Consider the following 21,200-nt stretch of genomic DNA (forward strand, 5'->3'; position numbering starts at 1 on the left):
TAAGGCATTGGACTAGCAACCTGAAGGTCGTGAGTTCGAGCCCCAGCCAAGGCAACGTATTGTGTCCTTGAGCAAGGCACTTAATCACACATGACGACACTGGTGCCAAGCTGTATGAGTCCTAATGCCCTTCCAAGGGGACAACATTGGCGTCGTGGAGAGGGGAGACTTGTAGCATGGGCAACTGCTGATCTTCCATACAACCTGTACCCTGGAGAGTGAAGACTTTCCAGGCGCAGATCCATGGTCTCACAAGACTAACTGATGCCTTTTTAAGTGCAGTTAATCCATTGCTCTATCTTTTGCTGTTTTGTGCTCATGTTGTCCTGACATTCCCCTCTTCTCAATGTATCCCAGTGACTGAAGAGTTGCATTCAGAATCACTGCCTCTTTACAACCAGGGTGGATCTGATCTTCACCATGTGTCATTGTCAAGTAAAATACAGGGACATGCATTGGCCAATATATGTGGCAATCTTCAACTTCACTAGAACCTAAGATCTGTGAAACACCTTCTTCAGTCTCAGCTGCTGCCGAATCTTTTCTCAATTTTACATTTGCTTTATGTTGGTATGAACCTATATTTTTTGACCAATAAATTCAAAGTTCAAAGTAAGTTTTATTATCAAAGTGAGACTCTTGGTTGTAGGAATATCTCAATGGATGGGCAAGTGAGTGTAGTTATCCCCTTTTGTTCAAGAGCCTAACAGTTGTGGGTAGTAACTGTTCTTGAACCAGGTGGTGCTCTTGTACCTTCCAAATCAGAACCACTCTCTGTGAGACCACTGTCAAGCTAGGCTGTGTCATTGCCCTGACACTTCCCCTGATCCTTTACACTGCTATGGAGTCACAGAGTATTACAGCAGGGAAACAGCTCCATCAGCCCAACTGGTCCATGATGACTACAGCATCCTCCCTGCTAGTCCCAGTTGTAATGTTGCTCCTCACTTTCAAAAAGCATTCCTATTGGAGCTAATCCACCAATCTAATGGGAAATTGTTTAATCCATGATCAGCTGACCCTCATAGGCAACCTCACCCCATGATAATCAAACAACACCTCCATTTGTGGATGTTGAAGCCATTGTTGACTTGTTCACTGTAGTGCATGACAGAACTGACCTTGCAACTCAAAGTCGGCAACACAAAGATCCTCTACCAACCTGCCCCTGCTGTAAAAGATACCATGGCTGAACAAAAAAATTCATGGTGACATGCCGAAAATCATGGACCACTTCCCATATCTCTCAATAAAGGCAAACATTGAGGATGAGGATCACCATTGCCTTTAATGTATCAGTATAGCTTTTAGCCCATTGAAGAAAACGTTATGTGAAGATCAAGACCTCAGAACCTAGATTAAAATTCAGTTCATTAGGCAGAAATGATCCCTGCCCTCTAAGTCTCTGAGACCTGAATCACCAAAATCATACATTTCAATGCAGTGCAATCATGCCATCTCCACAAAATTCAAATTGACTGCAAGGAGAGGCAACCCAATGTCAAAGTACTCTTTCAGACCTACATCCTCAGCACTGAGGTCCCAGTCAGTTGGCTCCTCTGGGCAGACTTTGATATTGGCAGGCCTGGCAACAGTCTCCCAAAGCAGGCACTCTAAATTGGGCTCTGTCACTGAAAGGGAATACCAGGCAGACAGAGGAAAAGATTCATGGATGTACTCAAAATCTCCTTGAATGAATGTATAATTCCCACTAACTCATAGAAACATAGAAAACCTACACCACAATACAGGCCTTTCGGCCCACAAAGCTACGCCGAACATGTCCTTAACTGAGAAATCCATAGCCCTCTATTTTTCTGAGCTCCATATACCTGTCCAGGAGTCTTTTAAAAGACCCTATCGTATCCGCCTCCATCACTGTCGCCAACAGCCCATTCCACACACACACCTACCCCTGATATCTCCTCTGTACCATCTTCCAAGTACCTTAAAACTGTGCCCTCTCATGCTAGCCATTTCAGCCCTGGGAAAAAGCCTCTCTGACTATCCACATGATGAATGGGAACCTTGTGGGAATCCCTGGCCCAGGACTGCTCCACAAGGAAAAGGTACATTTGGGACAGGATTTAGTCAATGAATTGGAAGCACATGGAAGCCCCGAGGATGACATCACCTCACAGGGCACAACCTCGCAAACTAAAACACGTTATCACTTATATAAATGCCTGGTGCTGTTGCCAATATGCTCTCCTACACTCCCCAGTGAACCCTTTGTAAACCTATCCTCAAGGGTAAATCTGGGCAACTCCTATCCTGGGCACGTAACTTAGCTGTAGAGCTAACACAACATTCCTCAAATAGGAGACCCTACTCCATTTCCCATCAGTTTCCTTAACCTTTGTTTCACTGGGAAGGTGACTGATTTCCAGTATTACCTGATCGATCAAATGCAGAGCAGTGAGGAGCACTCCTATACCCTTCACAGAGGCATAACAAGACAATTGTTGGCAGCCTGCTAAAAGGCACAGAAAGCTGTCAACTTTGGCTGCACTCAATCCTTCCAATTTCTTCACATTCATGTGCCTATCTAAACATCTCTTAAACATATCTAATGCTTCTGCCTCTACTACCACCACAGGCAGTGCATTCCAGGCACCCATTACTCCCTGTGTAAGAAAAAACTCGACCCTCACATCTCTTTTGAAATTACCCCCTCTCACCTTAAACACATGCGCTAGACATTTCAAACCTGGGAAAAAGATACTGTCTGTCTACTCAATCTATGTCTCTCTTAATCTTATAAATTTCCATTAAATCCGCTTGCCTCCACCGCTGCAGAGAAAACAATCCAAGTTTGTCCTATGTCTTATTATAGTACATGCTCTCTAAGCCAGACAACATTCTGGTAAACCTCTTCCACACTCTCTTCAAAGCCTTAGCAACCTTCCTAAAATGGAGTGACTAGATTGTATGCAATACTCTAGATGCAGCCTAAGTAGAGTTTTATAAAGAGGCACCATAACTTCCTGACTTCTGAACTCAGTGCCTCGACTAATAAAGCCAAACATAGAAAACCTACAGCACAATACAGGCCCTTTAGCCCACAAAGCTGTGCCGAACATGTCCTTACCTGAGCAATTACCTAGGGTTACCCATAGCCCTCTATTTTTCGAAGCTCCATGCACCTATCCAGGGGTCTCTTAAAAGACCCTATTGTATCCGCCTCCATCACTGTCGCCAGCAGCCCATTCCACACACTCACCACTCTCTGCGTAAAAAACTTACCCCTGACATCTCCTCTGTACCTACTTCCAAGCACCTTAAAACTATGCCCTCTTGTACTAGCCACTTCTGCCATGGGAAAAAACCTCTGACTATCCACACAATCAATGCCTCTCATCATCTTGTACACCTCTATCAGGTCACCTCTCAGCCTCTGTTGCTCCAAGGAAAAAAGGCCGAGTTCACTCAACCTATTCTCATAAGTCATGCTCCCCAATCCAGGCAACATCCTTGAATTCTCCTCTGCACCCTTTCTATGGTTTCCACATTTTTCCTATAGTGAGGCGACTAGAACTGAGCACAGTACTACAGGTGGGGTCTGAACAGGGTCCAAAATAGCTGTAACATTGCCTCTAGGCTCCTAAACTCAATCCCACAATTGATGAAGGCCAATGCACCATATGCTTTCTTAACCATGGAATCAACCTGCGCAGCAGCCTTGAGTGTCCTATGGACTCAGACCCCAAGATCCCTCTGATTCTCTACACTGCCAAGAATCTTACCATTAATACTACATTCTGTCATCACATTTGACCTACCAAAATGAATCACCTCACATTAATCTGAGTTGAACTCCTTCTGCCACTTCTCAGCCCAGTTTTGCATCCTATCAAAGTCCCGCCGTAACCTCTGACAGCCCTCCACACCATCCACAACTCCAACCTTTGTCATCAGCCAATTTACTAACCCATCCGTCCACTTCTTCATCCAGGTCATTTATAAAAATCACGAAGAGTAGGGGTCCCAGACCAGATCTCTGAGGCACACCACTGGTGACTGACCTCCATGCAGAATATGACCTGGCTGCAACCTCTCTTTGCCTTCTGTGGGAAAGTTAGTTCTGGATCCAGGAAGCAATTTCCCCTTGGATCCCATGCCTCCTTACTTTCTCAATAAGTCTTGCATGGGGTACCTTGTCAAATGCCTTGCTGAAATCCATATACACTACATCTACTACTCTACCATCATCAATGTGTTTAGTCACATCCTCAAAAAATTCAATCAGGCTCGTAAGGCATGACCTGCTTTTCATAAAGCCATGCTGGCTATTCCTAATCATATTATGCCTCTCCAAATGTTCATAAATCCTGCCTCTCAGTATCTTCTCCATCAACTTACCAACTACTAAAATAAGACTCACTGGTCTATAATTTCCTGGGCTATCTCTACTGTCTTTCTTGAATAATGGAACAACATCCACAATCCTCCAGAATCTCTCCCGTCCCCATTGATGATGCAAAGATCATCGCCAGAGGCTCAGCAATCTCCTCCTTCGCCTCCCACAGTAGCCTGGGTTACATCTCATCTGGTTCCAGCAACTTATCCAACTTGATGCTTTCCAAAAGCTCCAGCACATCCTCTTTCTTAATGTCTATATGCTCAAGCTTTTTAGTCCACTGTAAGTCATCCCTACAATCGCCAAGATCCTTTTCCGTAGTGAATACTGAAGCTAAATACTCATTAAGTACCTCCGCTATCTCCTCCATTTCCATACACGCTTTTCCACTGTTACACTTGATTGGTCTGATTCTCTCACGTCTTATCCTCTTTCTCTTAACATACTTGTCGAATGCCTTGGGGTTTTCCTTAATCCTGTCTGACAAGGCCTTCTCATGGCCCCTTCTGGCTCTCCTAATTTAATTAACTTAAGATCCTTCCTGCTAGCCTTATAATCTTCTAGATTTCTATCATTACCTAGCTTTTTGAACCTTTCGTAAGCTCTTCTTTTCTTCTTGACTAGATTTACAAAAGCCTTTGTACACCACGGTTCCTGTGCCGTTTCTCTGTCTCATTGGAACGTACCTATGCAGAACTCCACGCAAACATCCCCTGAACATTTGTCACATTTCTTCCGTTCATTTCCCTGAGAACGTCTGTTTCCAATTTATGCTTCCAAGTTCCTGCCTGATAGCCTCATATTTCCACTTACTCCAATTAAACACTTTCCTAACTTGTCTGTTCCTATCCCTCTCCAATGCTATGGTAAAAGAGATAGAGTTATGATCACTATCTCCAAAATGCTCTCCCACTGAGAGATCTGCTCCTCGATGTCCCTGTTACTATTGGGTGGTTTATAAAAAACACCCAGTAGTGTTATTGACCTCTTCCTGTTCCTAACTTCCACCTACAGGGACTCTGTTGACAATCCCTCCATGTCTTCCTCCTTTTCTACAGCTGTGACACTCTCTGATCAACAGTGCCACGCCCCCACCTCTTTTGCCTCCCTCCCTGTCCTTTCTGAATTATCTAAAGCCTGGCAATCGAAGTAACCATTCCTGCCCCTGAGCCATCCAAGTCTCTGTAATAGCCACAACATAATAGCTCCAAGTAGTGATCCACGCTCTAAGCTCATCCGCTTTGTTCATAATACTCCTTGCATTAAAATAGACACATCTCAAACCATCGGTCTCAGCGCATCCTTTCTCGATGACCTGCCTATACTCCCTCTTGCACTGTCTCCAAACTTTCTCTATTTGTGAGCTAACCACCTCTGCCTCCATCTCTTCGGTTTGGTTCCCACCCTGCGCCCCCCCAAGCAATCCTAGATTAAACTCACCCCAATGGCCTTAGCAAACCTCCCCGCCAGGATATTGGTCCCCATGGGATTCAAGTGCCATCCGTCCTTTTTGTACAGGTCACTCCTGCCCCAAAAGAGGTCCCAATGATCCAGAAATTTGAATCCCTGACCCCTGCTCCAATCTCTCAGCCACGTAATTATCCTCCACCTCACTCTATTCCTAAACTCACTGTTGCATGGCACAGGCAGTAATCCTGAGATGACTACCTTTGTGGTCCTGCTTCTCAGCTTCCTTCCTGTAGTCTACTTTCAGGACCTCCTCCCTTTTCCTGCCTATGTCATTTGTACCAATATATACCACGACCTCTGGCTGTTCTCCTTCCCACTTCAGGATATCTTGGATGCGATCAGAAACATCCAGACCCTGGCACCTGGGAGGCAAACTACCATTCGTTCTTTTTTCCTGCGTCCACAGAATTGCCTGTCTGACCCTCTAACTATAGAGTCCCCTATCACTGCTGCCATCCTCTTCCTTTCCCTATCCTTCTGAGCCACAAGGCCAGACTCTGTGCCAGAGCCGCTGCCACCGTTGCTTCCCCAGGTAGGCCATCCCCCCACCAACAGTACTCAAGCAAGAGTACTTATTGTCAACATGCCATAAGCCTTATTAACCACCCTACCAACCTGTGTAGCCACTTTCAGGAAGCAATGAACTTGGACCCCCAAGATCCATCTACTCATCAACACTGTTACAGGTACCATCTCCTTACCTTAGATCTACCAAGATGCAACATTTCACATTTGGATGGGTTAAACTCCATCTGCCGTTTCTCTGCCCATAACTGCAATACATATGCCATTGTATTCTTTGCTGCTAGTTTTCTGTGTTATCCACAACACCACCACCAATCTTTGTATCATCTGCAAACTTACCAACCCACCCTTCTACATCTTCATCTAGGCTGCTTATATATCACAAACATCAGAGGTCCCAGTACAGTTCCCTGTGGGACAACACTGGTCACAGAGACCTCCAGAAAGAGTAAGTCCCTTTGACCACTACCCTCTGTCTTTCATGAGCAAACCAGTTCTGAAAACTAACCTCAATTGTATATGCCTCTATTACCCCCCCCCACCCCCCGGCAGCATGTTACAGGCAGCCACTGTTATGTTACTTCTGTTTAAACGTACCGTGGGTTCACAGTAAAGAATCATATTCTGGAAGAATTAGAGAACTTTTATTTACAATAATAAACAAACACGTCTTAACCCAGCCATGTCCTGGAACATTCTGGCAATACCGTGCATGCTCAGTGCTCTGTTCAGTCATGTACTAGCACATCATTACACGTAATATCACCACATCTTCCTTTCCTTAAAAAGAAAAACAATTAACAACGTTAAATAAAACACATCCACATTAGATAACTGAAACTCTGAAGTTGGCTCTTTCTTAAAGCCTTTGTGATTCTTTCTTAACACTGCTCCCTCCTCTGTTTGGACCATGTATAATCTGGTCTGTGTCCATGTGTTCCTTTTATCTTGTATCCTCACTTTGTCACCTTGTCCTTCAGTCAAACATCTCCTTAGATCAGTTAATTCATATTCCACTTCAATTTGTAATGAAATACGAATCTTCTTTTCTTCATCTAATTCTTATGCTAAGACTTCATCACTTCAATAATACTTCTCAATTCCTTCATTTGTGCTTTCACTTCTTCCTTATACTGTGCCTACTCTGAGCGTTCTTGCTCTAGACGGTGATGAGACTGAATCTCATATTCAGTGTCTCTTTCATTATTGCTTGCATTGAAGCAACCTCTTCCTGCCATTGCTTTTTCATATCATCAATTTCCTCCTGTTTGGTCGTCTCGGACACTGCAGCTACTGCTTTTATATTCTCCATGTCAGCATTTGCCTCCATGAGCTGGACCTGCAGTCGAGTTACATCACCTTCTGCCGACTGTAATGCAACATTCTGTCGCTCCAGCTCTGCGTCACTATCCAAGACAAAAATTCTTTTCACTACATTAAGTCTTTCACAGGCAGATAAACCCAGAATTGACTGTACTTTTTTGGTACGAGTACAAATGAAAGCATATGCACAATATTTTTGTGTGATACCTTTGCCACACATGTTCCTTTAACTGGAATGTCTGCACCTGAATACCCAGTCACTTTTATATTTGTCTGATGTAACTTCAGTCTTGGCTTTAAAGCATTAAACTCAGATTATGCAAGAACACTTACTTGCGCTCCAGTATCAAGTTTAAACAGAATATTGTTTTTCTTCACATGCAACGGAATAGTCCAGTCATTCTTACTTTGTTTATTTTCACAAAGCACATCTATATAAAATTCCTCATGTTCATCTTCAAGCACAGCATTTACTTGTTTCATTTTATTTTCCTTCTTTCTACTTTTACAACAGCGTGAAAAATGATTAATCTTACCGCAGCCATTGCAAATTTTGCCATATGCGGGACACTGATTTGGATGATGTTCCCATGCACAGCGATCACGACTTTTTTTTCCAATGCCGTCTTGCTCTCTGTCGGTTTCGTCGATGTATTATTATATTTCTTGATGTATTCACGCTTTTTTTTACAGTGTTTACATTGCAGTTTTTGACAAAAATCTCTTCAGCCTGCAACGCCACAGTCTCAGAAGCTTTGCAAAGCGCCATAGCTTTTTCAAAATTTGAATCTTGCTCTCTCAACAGCCTTTCTCTCAGAGCATTATCTCGAATGCCACAAACAAATCTATCTTTAACGAGAGAGTCCCTGAGCAATCCAAACTCGCAGGTTTTACTACGCTTTCTTAACTCAGTAACATACTGATCAATTGTTTCAGTGGCTCTCTGCGCACGTGTGAAGAATTTATATCACTCATACTTTAATTTACACTTAGGTATACAAAATACTTCAAATCTGCCCAATATTGACTTTAAATTGAAATTATCTCCATCTTCAAAGACAAAATTATTATACACCTCTACTGCGTCATTCCCGATTACATGGAGGAAAAGCGCAGCTTTGTTTTTTTCCGATTTTTCTTCACAATTGATCGCTGATAAGTGCAGTTCAAACTGTTGCTTGAATATCCTCCAATTCTCAGCTACATTGCCAGTCTGCTGAAGTTTTGGTGAGAGATGTAAACCTTCCATTTTACTGTTTACAGTTCAAACTCTTTTCTTCTTCTTTCGATTGTCTTCGATTCTTGATTCTACCGTATTATTCTTCCAGAACCACTTCTGACACCATGTTATGTTACTTCTGTTTAAACATACCATGGGTTAACAGTAAAGAATCATATTCTGGAAGAATTAGAGAACTCCTATTTACAGTAATGAATAAACACGCCTTAACCCAGCCACATGCTGGAACATCCTGGCAATCCCGCGCACGCTCAGTGCTCTGTCCAATCATGTACTGGCACATCATTACACGTGATATCACCACACCCACCACTGTTTTTAAAAACTTGCCCTGTATATTTCCTTTGAACGGTACTTCTCTCACCTTAAAAACATGTCTTCTAGTATTAACCATTTCATCACTGTGAAAAAGAGTGTTTCGCATAAACTTCTATCTGGTCTCCCCTCTGCCTCTGCTGCTGCAGAGAAAACAAACCTAGTGCTTTCCAACCTCTCTCTGATAACACATGCCTTCTAATCCAAGCATCTTGGTAAAGCTCTTTGAAACCCTGTCAAAGCTTCCACATCCCTCCAATAATATGGCAACCAGAATGGAATGTAACACTTTAGAGGTGTGTTAACCAGAGTTTTACAAAGCCGCAACATGCTGTAACTTCCCGACCCTTGAAGTCAGTTCTTTACTAATAAAGGCAAACGTGACCAACGCCTTCATTCAGAGAGTGGTTACATTGTAGGGCACTCCTTTATTGATTAGGAATGTGGGTAAGTTCTTATAAGGAGACAGAAATGCTAAATCCTGATGGTGCGTACAGAAGACTGGTTTGAAGCATCAGTACAAATATTGCCCTGTTGACCCAGTGGTCTTCTAGTAATCTAATGAATTCTAGACACTGGGATGTAGAGGAAACCTCTCCGTATCCTAATCTCTTACTGTCTCTGGTATCTACAGCTCATGCTGCTGGGAGCTTCACTGCAGGTTCTGGCCTCACAGTCTAATCCACAACAGCGGGACATTGGCCGTTTGCAAAGTCCAGGCAACTATTCCAGCTACAGCTGTATAACTGCTACATGGGCTGAGTGATCAGAATAATACTGAACTGGGAGCCGATCAGAACAAAACAGTCTCACATGACTGCTGTGAAAGAGGTTGGTGCATGGTTGGTTATTAAATAACTGGCAAATTGTGACATACTTTAAAATGCACTTGTACTGAAGAAATGAACCCAATGCATGTTGATTGATTAACCCTGCAATACATCAAAAATAATGTTCCAATGAGGGAGTTGAGAGACACTTTTATTTGCTCCTTGCTAATATTTCTAAACTGAGTCCAGAGTTTAAGGATAGCTTCTTCAATTCAAAACCAATTGTATATCTTCCTGGAAACCTTTGGAGTAAATCTGGGATGTCGACAATCGGAGGCCTGGTTCACCTGGATTGTCCACTGACTCTGTACACTGGGCTGAGTCATCTGCTAAGGATTCACCCAACTCTGGCTCACGCTCCCCTTCTTCCTGCCGTGATGTCCGGACCTGGCCATTCTCTACTACCTCCTCTTCATTGTGCACAGGAGCGTCTCCATCTGAAACCAGAAGCATATGGCACAGAGAAAAGTTAGAGTGAAGTGACCCATAAGCACTTATAAATCAACCACAAAGAGAAGATAATACAACTGCTTATAGATCAGGGATTGTGCTTTGACAGCCGTAGGATCGGATGCTTTAAGTGCCGGGCCAGATTGGAAAGGTTAGGGTGTTGGGGCTGGAGGTGAGGGATGCTCACTACTCTATGTGGTTTACTCCTCTCTGTACTGAACTGAGGCTGTGACCTGCAACTAATGAACTTTTGAACTGGCTGCAGTGATGCCCAGCTTCTTGAACTTCAGTTCTGAACACTATTTGCTTACTTTAATAGTTTGCACGACTTGTTTTTTGTGCCATTGGTTGTTTGACGGTCTTCTTTTGCCAGAACCCAATGGGTTCTATTGGGTTTCTTCGTTTTGTGGCTGCCTGTTAGGAATCTCAAGGTTGTATGAAGTATACATACTTTGATAATAAGTTTACTTTGAACTTGAAACAGAATATGATGCACTCTATCAAACATGCTGTGATTCCTCGGGTCTTGGTCTGGTAGCAATACTAATAAAGGTGGTGCTGCAGCATGATTTGGAACTGGAGTTGATATTGTCACATGTATCAAGATCCAATGAAAACTGTTTTGCATGCCATTCATACACACGTATATTGAGGCAGTATAAGGGAAAGGGAAATTACAGAATACTCAATATAGTGTTACAGTTACAGAGAAAGTGCAGTGCAAGGACCTGATAAGGTAAATGGAGGAGTTAATTTTTATCATTCAAGAGTCTGAAAACAATGGGATACTGTAGAAGCCATCCTTGAGTCTGCCAGTGCATGTTTTCAAGCTTTTTTATCTTTTGCCCAATGAAAAGCGAGAAAAATGAGAATGTCTGAGATGGGAGCTGCACCGAAAGATTGTGACTTTGGGAATTATCAGAGGAGAGGTGATACCAAATGGAAGGGAGAAAGCAATTGTCGAAGTTCATCTGGGAGTGGTGGGTTGAGCAGCATCTTTCAGGGGAGAGAACGTCAATATTTTGATTCCAAACCCAGTATTAGGACTGACGGTGGAGAGGAATGATAGCCAATACATTGAGGAGAGGGGAAATGGCGAGACAGGGACCAATGGGAGAAGCAGGGTTTTGAACCGAAAAATTGACAATTCCTCTCCTTCCACAGATACTGCTTAACCAGCTGAGTTCCTCCAGCAGATTGTTTGTTGCTCCAGATCCTGTCATCTCTAGCTTCACGTGTCACTCTAACCTCTTCAAGTCCCTCTGTAAAATGATCTACTTCTCCCTAGCTGTTATCTTAATCATTCCCAAATATAACTGCCCCAGCCTCAGTAGATGAATGTTGAAGCCTGTAAATTAAATTCTCCATAAAACTTCCCTTGTTTTATCTACATTTTCTCCTTTAAAACACCCTTCCCCACTGAGTCTCTGATCACCCACCCCCATCTCTAGGGATTCAATATCTTTTAGAGATATCGTGAACCACCTTGTGATAACTTCTCACGTTAAAGAGGAATTGTTTCAGATTAAAGCCCTGCATTATGATTTCACCCACTGCCACCTGTCTCCTGTACTCAGTACTTTGGTTTATGAAGGCCAATTTGCCAAAAGCTTCCTTTATGACCTTAACTACCTGTGCTGCCACTTTCAATGAATTATGGATCTGTACTCCCAGATCCCTTTGTACTGCATGCTCTACCGTTCACTGTGCAAGACCTACCTTGGTTGGTCCTACTGAAATGCAACACCTAACACTTGTCTGAATTAAATTCCATTAGTCATTTTTAGCCCATTTTTCCAGCTGATCCATATCCCACTGCAAGCTCTGATAGTCATTCTTGCTGTCCATTACACCCCCAATCTTGGAGTCATTCCCAAATTTGCTGATCCAGCTAACCATACTATCATCTAGATCAGTGATATGGGTGACAAACAACAACAGACTCAGCACCGATCCCTGCGGTACTCCAATAGTCACAGGCCTCCAGTGAAAGAAGCAACCCTCTACTATCATTCTCTAGCTTCTCCCACAAAGCAATGTCTAATCCAATGCATTACCTCATGTTGAATGCTAAGTGACTAAACCTTCTTGACCAACCTCCCATGTGGGACCTTGTCAGAGACCTTGCAAAAGTGCATATAGGCAACATCCATCACATTGCCTTCATCAGCTTTCCTAGTACCTTCATCAAAAAACTCTAAGTTTGGTTAGACATGACCTACCATGCACAAAGCCATGATTGTTGCACGGGGCAACTGAGGAGAACCCAAGTGCAGGACAACGGCACATTGACTGAATTGGGGATGCTGGCATAGACATGAACGTAGAACAGTAAACCAGAGGAATCTTGACAAGGAGACAAGATCTACAGGGACTATCTTGAAACTAGAGCAGAATTTGGAACTAAACTTAGAACTAATTGTTCTAAGCAGACAAGAGAACGAGGTATCACATGAGAATAAACCAACAAACTGGCAACCTGAGATAGAGAAGCCATTGGAAATCTAATGACTGAAATTAGGGCATAATCAGGGAGAAAGGAGCGTTAAAGGGGAACAGCCAAACGGAACCATGACAATGATGGTATCCCTAATCAGTCCCTGTTAGGGTTGCCAACTGTCCCGTATTAGCTGGGACATCCCATATATTGGGCTAAATTGGTTTGTCCCATACGGGACCGCCCTTGTCCCGTATTTGACTGCTACTACTCTGTAATCACCAGAGGGCACGCTTACAGACAGATCCTAGATCTGATACAACAGCATGTGTGCGTGTTGCATGTGCTGTTGACACCATGCACGAGTGATTCACCTATTATCCAATCACAGGCCCCCTTATGTGCATCAGTTGTGTGCTGTATTTTACCAATTCCTGACAAAACAAAAAGTTTCAGTAACGTCTAGTGTTGCTCGGTCGATTTGGCATGTGTCAATATGGATAAACCTCCAAAAAAGAAAAGACTGTGCAGCTGTAACAAGCAATGGGAAGCAAAAAAGACGTGGGTTAAGCCCGTCAGCGGTGACTTGACGTCGACAAAGGCCTTCCGTACTTTATGCCATCGGGAATTCTCAATTGGCCATGGCGGTGAGAATGACCTAACTCAGCATGCTTCCACAGAACTGCACAAGAAGGCCACACTAGCTAAAAGTGCAAGCAATATTGGTGCATTCTTCGTGAAATCTACTGAAGAAAATGACAAAATTGCGGCAAGTGAAACCTCGTATGTGTACCACACAGTTAAACACAGACTCTGCTACAACAGCACCTACTGTCTTGCTAAGCTCAAAGGTGCTTTGTTTAAGGACTCAAATGTTGTGAAGAAGATGCACTTGGGAGGAACGAAAGCTGAGATGATTACAATGAATGTTTTTGGACCAAAGACTGTGCGGGATATTATAGATGATCTGTCCCCGACAGAAGAAGGTGAACCCACGGGGCCCACGTATTTCTCAGTTGCTACCGATGCCTCAAACAAGGGAGATAGAAAAATGTTTCCAGTGTGCGTGAGATATTTCTCTGTGTCTGATGGAGTGCAGTGCAAGTTACTTGACTTCTATGAAGACAGTGATGAAACTGCAAATGGCATACATCAAGCTCTGATGAGCTGTCTGGAAAAGTATGAACTGGATATTAGTTCATTAGCAGATTAGCAGATTAGCATTAGTTCATTAGGATATTAGCAGATAATGCCAATGTAAACGTTGGAAAACACCACTCCGTTTACCAGTTATTGAGCAGTGCCAACAACTGTATTCTGAAAGCTAATTGCCCAGCTCACACAGCTCATAACGCCTGCAAGCACGCCTGGGATCAGCTGTCAGTGGATATTGAGACATTTGTTCTAAAGGTCTACAGCCACTTCTCAATATCTGCTTCCTGAAGAGAGGAACTGCGTTCATTTTTTGCCTTTGTTGACATTGAGTGGCGTGAAATTCTGTGTCGTTTGCACACGATGGCTCTCTCTTCATCCAGCTGTCGAACGCCTCCTGCAAAGCTGGCCAGCTCTTACGTCATACTTCAGGTCCCTTGAGACCTGTCCTATGGCACTGAAGAGGATTTTTGAGGATGAAGAAAAAACTGGAGCTACTGAAATTTATCTGTGCTTTTTCCACAACATGGGGTGTATTTTTGACTAACTCGTAAAAAAGCTGGAGGAAACAAAACTCTGCATCACAGATGCTTACGAGGAAGTTCGAAAGTTCAAAATGAAGATGCTTCAGCGGAAACAGGACAGCTTTTTTGGATACCAGACCAAGCAGCTGACAGGCAGATAAGTGCCAGCACAAAGGTCCAAGGAGCAACAGGACTTTGTGAAGTTCTATGACTCTGTCATTACATACATTGACAAGTAGTTTGATTTCCCACCAGAAAATGTCATGATGAAACTGAAACTGATCGGCCTCTATGAGAGCTCTCCTTCACTGACCTGGAGCAGGTGGTGGCTGCCCTCAAAATGACAGAGACAGTCAATATGGACCAACTCTATGAAGAGTTTTGTGCTAGCCGGGAGGAAATACAGAAAACCAGACAGGATACCGCAAAATCCACCAGTGAGAAGTGGGTGGCAGTTTTCCAAAACATAAGGAAAGCCAACTTGATCAACATGTTCAGGATTGTCTCACTTGTCCTCAGTGTGCCAGGCTCAAATGCCTTTGTAGAGAGGACCTTCTCTCTGATGACCAGTAAATGGTCAGACTCAAGAAACAGATGCAGCACAGAGCTGATCAAAAATGAACTGCAAATATCTGTGAACTGTGACTTGTTGTGTAAGGACTTCTCTCTGGCTGTGCAAAAGGACAAAGGACTGCTTGAATCAGTCAAGAGCAGAGAGAAATATCCATGGAAAAAGTAGACTTGGTGAGTCCCTCCCGCCCTTTTCTCTTTTGCAGTGATTATATGTCAACTCTATAGGCACATACAGATAGGGTTATTTAGTGTTATTTCATGTCATGACTGTTATAATTTGGTGTTACATTTCATATATAACACTGAAGATATGTATACATGGTTCATATATTGGATTTGTTTACCTATTCAGGGTTGTTTTTTTTCTCTCCTTCTCTCTTTTACCATCTGCTAGCTGCCAGCCCCTTCAGTCACTTCATCCCAGGCCTGCACCACACCCACATCGCTGCGGCATGCCACCTTTTGTCCCTTATTTGGGAGTGAGAAAGTTGGCAACCCTAGTCCCTGTCTATCCATATACTCATATATCCAGTCCATTAGAATACCCTCCAATAACTTTCCCTACTACTGAGGTCAGGCTCACCAGCCTATAATTTCCTGGTTTAGTTTTAGAGCCTTCCTTAAACAGCTGAACAACTGATGACTGAATTAGATATTCTCCAATACCTCACCTGTCATTAAGGATGATTTAAATATCTCTGCTAGGGAACCTACATTTTCTTTATTTGCCTCCCACAGGGTCTGGAGGAACACCTTGTCAGGTCCTGGGATTTATCCATCCTAATTTGCTTCAAGACAGCAAACACTTCCTCCTCTGTAACCTGTATAGGGTCCCTGACCCTCACTACTGCTTTGCCTCACTTCTATAGACTCTGTGTCTGTCTCCCAAGCAAATACTGATGCAAAAAATCCATTTAAGATCTCCCCCATTTATTTTGGCTCTATGTATAAATTACCAACTGGTCTTCCAATTTTGTTCCTTGCAATCCTTTTGCTCTTAACATATCTGTAGAATCCCTTAGGATTCTCCTGACCTTGTCTCCTACGGCAACCTCATGCCTTCTTTTAGACCTCCTAATTTTGTTCTTAAGTGTTCTTTTGCATTTCTTATACTCCATAAATGCCTTATTTGTTCCCACAAAAGCCTCTTTCATGCTGTCCACATCTTGTACCGAAGAACTGGACTGGTATCTTTCAGAGCAATTTTCCAGTATCAGTTTTGCAATCTGTTACCATGGCAACCACCCACAGGTGGCCAGGGATGCAAAGTGTAAAAGAATATGAACCAGTTGCCAGCTAAGGGAGATAACAGTGCCTCGTGCAAACCCTTTGTTCTCTTTGATCATGGCTTTCCAACAATGTAAAATAACAAAAGAACAGGCAAAGCAAAATTGAATTGTCTTTTTTGAGGTCAGTGTGTCCTAACTTTGGAAGTTCATTCACACGTTCATTCATGTATGAATGAAGAGTTGCACATTTGGTATTCTTGCCACTGAGTTACTAGGCAGTCACTGGCAAGCTTCAAGTCAGTCCAGTACTCCAGGGTACTGGAAACAATTTGCCAGTCTTTATATCAAATCACGTACAGAAAGAAGAATACAGAGCACAGAAAGGGATGGATTAGAAGAAAAGAATGAAATTTCTTTTTTAAGATTTTTAATTTCCAGAACAATTAAATTTTAAAGGAAAAGATTGTACACTTCTTTTAGGTAGGCTTTCAGTGTTAGGGATTGTCTGGCAGTAATTAATACTGTCACTAGGTTAATAACACACTTCATATGCAATAGACAATGCTTTCTGTGGCAACTTCAGTTTATATCTTCAACTTCACTTTCCTATGCCAATCACAGCCTATTCAATGTGTTTCCTTGGTGAAGATGGGTGCCAAATGCTATCCTCACTAATCTTATTGAGAAAAACAAATGTTCTGACTGGATATATACCTAGGAGTTGTTTCCTCAGATTGCATCACAGAGTACATTGACAAGGATTTTACATTGTGCGAAGTGTTTTAAAATGTTGGAAATTTCTGACCCGGAGATTGGCCTATCATCTGACAGTAAGTGCATTCAAGACTTGATCAATGGAACTTTGAACACTTTGGGAAGGTTAGCAATTAGGGACTGGGTGGGAAATAGGACAGGCACATGATCAGACATGACTTTACTGAATCTTACTTCTGTTCCATGTCTTGGTTTTGCTATGCTTTTAGAATGAAACTGGAGATGTTGGATAGCAGCTTTGGAATTTCTGCATTTAATGGCATATATTTTCTGCTGAAAGTTGCTGCAGCGTTTCTGTAAAATTGCTACACAGAACTATTAACCTCACTGTTATTTTAGCATGAAATTAAAGGCTATTATCAACCATGTTACCATAATGAGACAAGAATTTGACAAAAACAAGTCAGATGTATTCAGAATGTGGCACACAGCAAATTAAATTCCAGTCTCAAAGGATGGTAGTTCACCATGGCTTGTACTGTAAGTCTGTAATTTCCACAGTATTCAGCAAAGCAAACACACTGTCCTCAAGGAAAGCTAAAAATAGTCCTCTAATTATTTTGAAGCAGCAGAGCGGAATTTTTTGTGGGAGATGAGCAAACTCAAATTAGGACAAATTCTTTCTAAAACAGAGAAAAATACACATTTGATGGTACAGAAGGAAGTATTTTAGTTATTAATGGATTCCCAGAACTGAAAGATATTACAAACAGTGTCATAGTGTTATACAGCATGGAAACAGGCCCTCTAGGCCATCTGGTCCAGGCCACCCATGGGTCTATCTAAGCCAATACCGTATGCTCCCATGTTTGGCGATTATCCTTCTAAACACTTTTTGTCCATGTACCTGTCTAAGTACCTTTTAAATGTATTGTACCTGCCTTAGCCACTTCCCCAGGCAGCTCAGTCCATATACTGATCACCCTTTGGGTGAAAAAGCAGTCCATTTCATTCTTATTAAATCTCTCCCCTCTCACCTTAAGCCCATGTTCTTGATCCTCTAATCCTGCAAAGAAGACTACATGCATTCAACCTATGAAGGTCACTCATGATTTTATACACCACTGTAAGATCATCCATCATTCTCCTACTCCCCAGTGAAATACTTCCTAACTGTTATGTTTGTTCTTGATAAAAGACAAACTTCACGTGGGTAAAACTAACACATATTTGCTTACAGTACACTTTCAGTCATGGCTTCAGCTCGACCTGAGCATCTGTAATCAGCTCACCAACATCACTTCCTGTTCCAGGTGAAACAGCCACATTGCACACTGAGAACTAAAGTTCTTTCTTCCTTTCTTTTTAAATCTTTTTATTGAATTGGTACACAAAAGGTAAACCATGTAGAAACTAATACACTGTTACGATATAAATTTACAAGAGATATTAATACACAAAAAAACAGTGCAGTTTAGATATAAAATAACAAGGTAATATAATAGTATACTAATTTTCCATACATACCAATAAAGAGAAGAAAACCCCCCCAAAAAAACCCACCGTGCAACTAATCTAAAAAGCAAAGCAAAGCAATGGGCTAACTAGGAATCAAGTAGACTTAAACAACTTCAAACAATCACGTCCTCAAACCCAACCTCCATTAAAAACAGTTAAAAAGCAAGGAGGGAGGTTCTTTATTATGTATACATATAATAACCTATCTTCCCCCTTAAAGAAAACAAAACAAACACAATGCTATGTCCTCAAAAACCTGCAAGAAACAATATTGCTTTCCAACAGATATTTACAATAACTTCAATTGTAATGAGCAAATACAGTCCTTTATTTACTCATAAACTCGCAATCAGTCTCTGAGGTGGTTTGATGATCCTTTTTGGTCTGCTAGTTGTCTCCACAGATGTATTGCTTTCACTTACTGTGTTAATATTAGTATCCTTCTGAGAACTCTGAACAAAAACATTATTTTTCACATCTGTTGGCCCCTAAGGTATACTGACAGGTTACGTGTCACAGCTATGCGTTGGACCTTGTGTTCATAGATCCACACAGTTTCTCCTCAGAGGTTTTCTTTGCTGAGTCTGGATCTGGTAGGAACGTGGAACAACTTCCTCTTACACATATCCTTGCATGGGCCATGTGCCAGAATCGTGATCTCAAATTTGCACTTGATCTCCAGGCTTCGGTACTGGCAGGCTTTTCACAGTCCTGTCATGATACTGTTTCTGTTTGTTCTTTCCCTTTCTCTTTAGTGAATTTGACCTTGCATACCCCTTTAGGTATCAAGAGGGTTTTGTGCAGTGGAAGATTAGTACATCGAGCAATCAACATCTCGGCTGGAGAAAGGCCATTCTGCAGTGGCCCACTTCTGCAAATCATCAGACTTTTGTGGAAATCCTCTCGTGCTTTCTTCATGAGGCCTTTTACTAGCTTAACCAAACTCTTTGCTAGGACATTAGATTCTGGGTGATGTAGGCTTGAAGTTATATGTCGAAACCCCTAATCATTGGTAAAGGACTCAAGTTTACAGCTCAAAAATTGTGGCCCACTGTCTGATTCTACCTCACATGGAACTCCATGCCTCACAGACACAGCTTTCAGGAGGGTGATGAATGCTTTGCGGGATGTTGATTGCAGTGCTCCAACCTCTGGATAATTTGAAAAGTAGTCTGTAACAACAGTATGACTCTCCTCATTACATTCAAACATACCCACTCCAACTTTGAAATATGGCCTGTCTAGTACAGGGTGTGATGTAAGCGGTTCTGCTTGCTTGCTTTGGTCTGAATCTTAGGTATATTTCACATGAAGAGAGGTCTGGCTGATTTCTTGGTTCATTCTTGGCCAGTGCATCACTTCACAAGCTCTTTGTTTATATTTTCCTCACCAAGATGCCCTTTGTGTACCTTCTGGAGAATTTCCTTGTGTAGTGACACTGGAATCACAAACCTGTTCCCCTTGAAGACCATATCTTCCACTATTGACAGTTCAGCTCTTCATGCTCAATACTCCTGAATACACATTGGACAGTCGTTCTTAGATGCTGGCCATCCTTTCTGTATTGTTTCTTTGAGAACTTTCATTGTTTCATCTGTCCCTGCTGCTGTCCTAATCTTCTCTAATGGGAGATTCTGGAATGAAGGCCATAATCATGTCAACATAGGTTTACATATCAGTATTAACCTCATGGTTACTCTTTTTTTTCTTGTTGACTGCTTGAGACAATGCTTCAGCAGCAAACATATGTATATTTTCCTGGAGTGTAGGTCATCTTCACTACTTATTTCTGCAGTGTTATCAACGTACGCAGTTTGCTCATGGGACAGTCATTCAGTGGGTTGGACATAATTGAGACCAGTGGTTTATAGTCTGTCTCCACTCCAAAAGCTTGACCATACATATATTGATGGAACCTTTTGCATGTAAATGTGTTGGCAAGAAGCTTTTCCTCTATCTGTGCATTGCTGGCTTCCACACTTGATAAAGCCCTTGATGCATAGGCCACAGGATACCATGTGTCATCATGCTGCCGCAGTAGCACTGCTCCAAGGTCATGCTGGGATGCATCAGACGAAATCCTAATACACTTTTCAGGATCATAAAACTTCAGCATGGGCTCTTCAGTTAGGATTCCTTTCAGCCTTTAGAAACATTCTTGTTGCTCATGAGACCAAATCCACTCATGTGGGTGGTTTTATGATAGACTTCTGGTGTGTACAGAATTCCATAAGGTAATCAAAGAAAGCAATAGCTTCCCTCTGGTGTGTTAAAGGTACACAGTTTTGAACTTGCCTCATTAAGCTTAATTTGCCAAAGCCCAGATGAGTTGTTGAGTCTGCTAAACCACTTAGCACCTCAAACTGGGACATGATCTCCTCCCATGTTAGCAATTTAAAATGCTCTCTCTTAATGAATTTATTGAGATCTGGATATATCAGCAAAGCTCCATTTTTCTTTTGCACAATGACCAGCGAGCTCACCCAATCTGTTGGTTCTTCAATTTTCTCTATAACATTTATCCGTTCCATGCATGCTAA

The 21,200-nt window shown here is 42.3% G+C and overlaps 1 protein-coding gene across 1 annotated transcript in view; it reads right to left on the reverse strand.

Moving 5' to 3' along the window:
- phactr1 (phosphatase and actin regulator 1) overlaps positions 1-21,200 on the reverse strand; it is a 430,393-nt gene that overhangs the window by 57,855 nt on the left and 351,338 nt on the right. Inside the window, exon 5 of the mRNA XM_072283739.1 lies at positions 10,351-10,500. Coding sequence (XP_072139840.1) covers positions 10,351-10,500 — 150 coding nt within the window. The remainder of the gene's footprint in view (positions 1-10,350; positions 10,501-21,200) is intronic.

The sequence above is a fragment of the Mobula birostris genome, chromosome 19, assembly GCF_030028105.1.
Source record: "Mobula birostris isolate sMobBir1 chromosome 19, sMobBir1.hap1, whole genome shotgun sequence".
NCBI classification, from domain to species: domain Eukaryota; kingdom Metazoa; phylum Chordata; class Chondrichthyes; order Myliobatiformes; family Myliobatidae; genus Mobula; species Mobula birostris.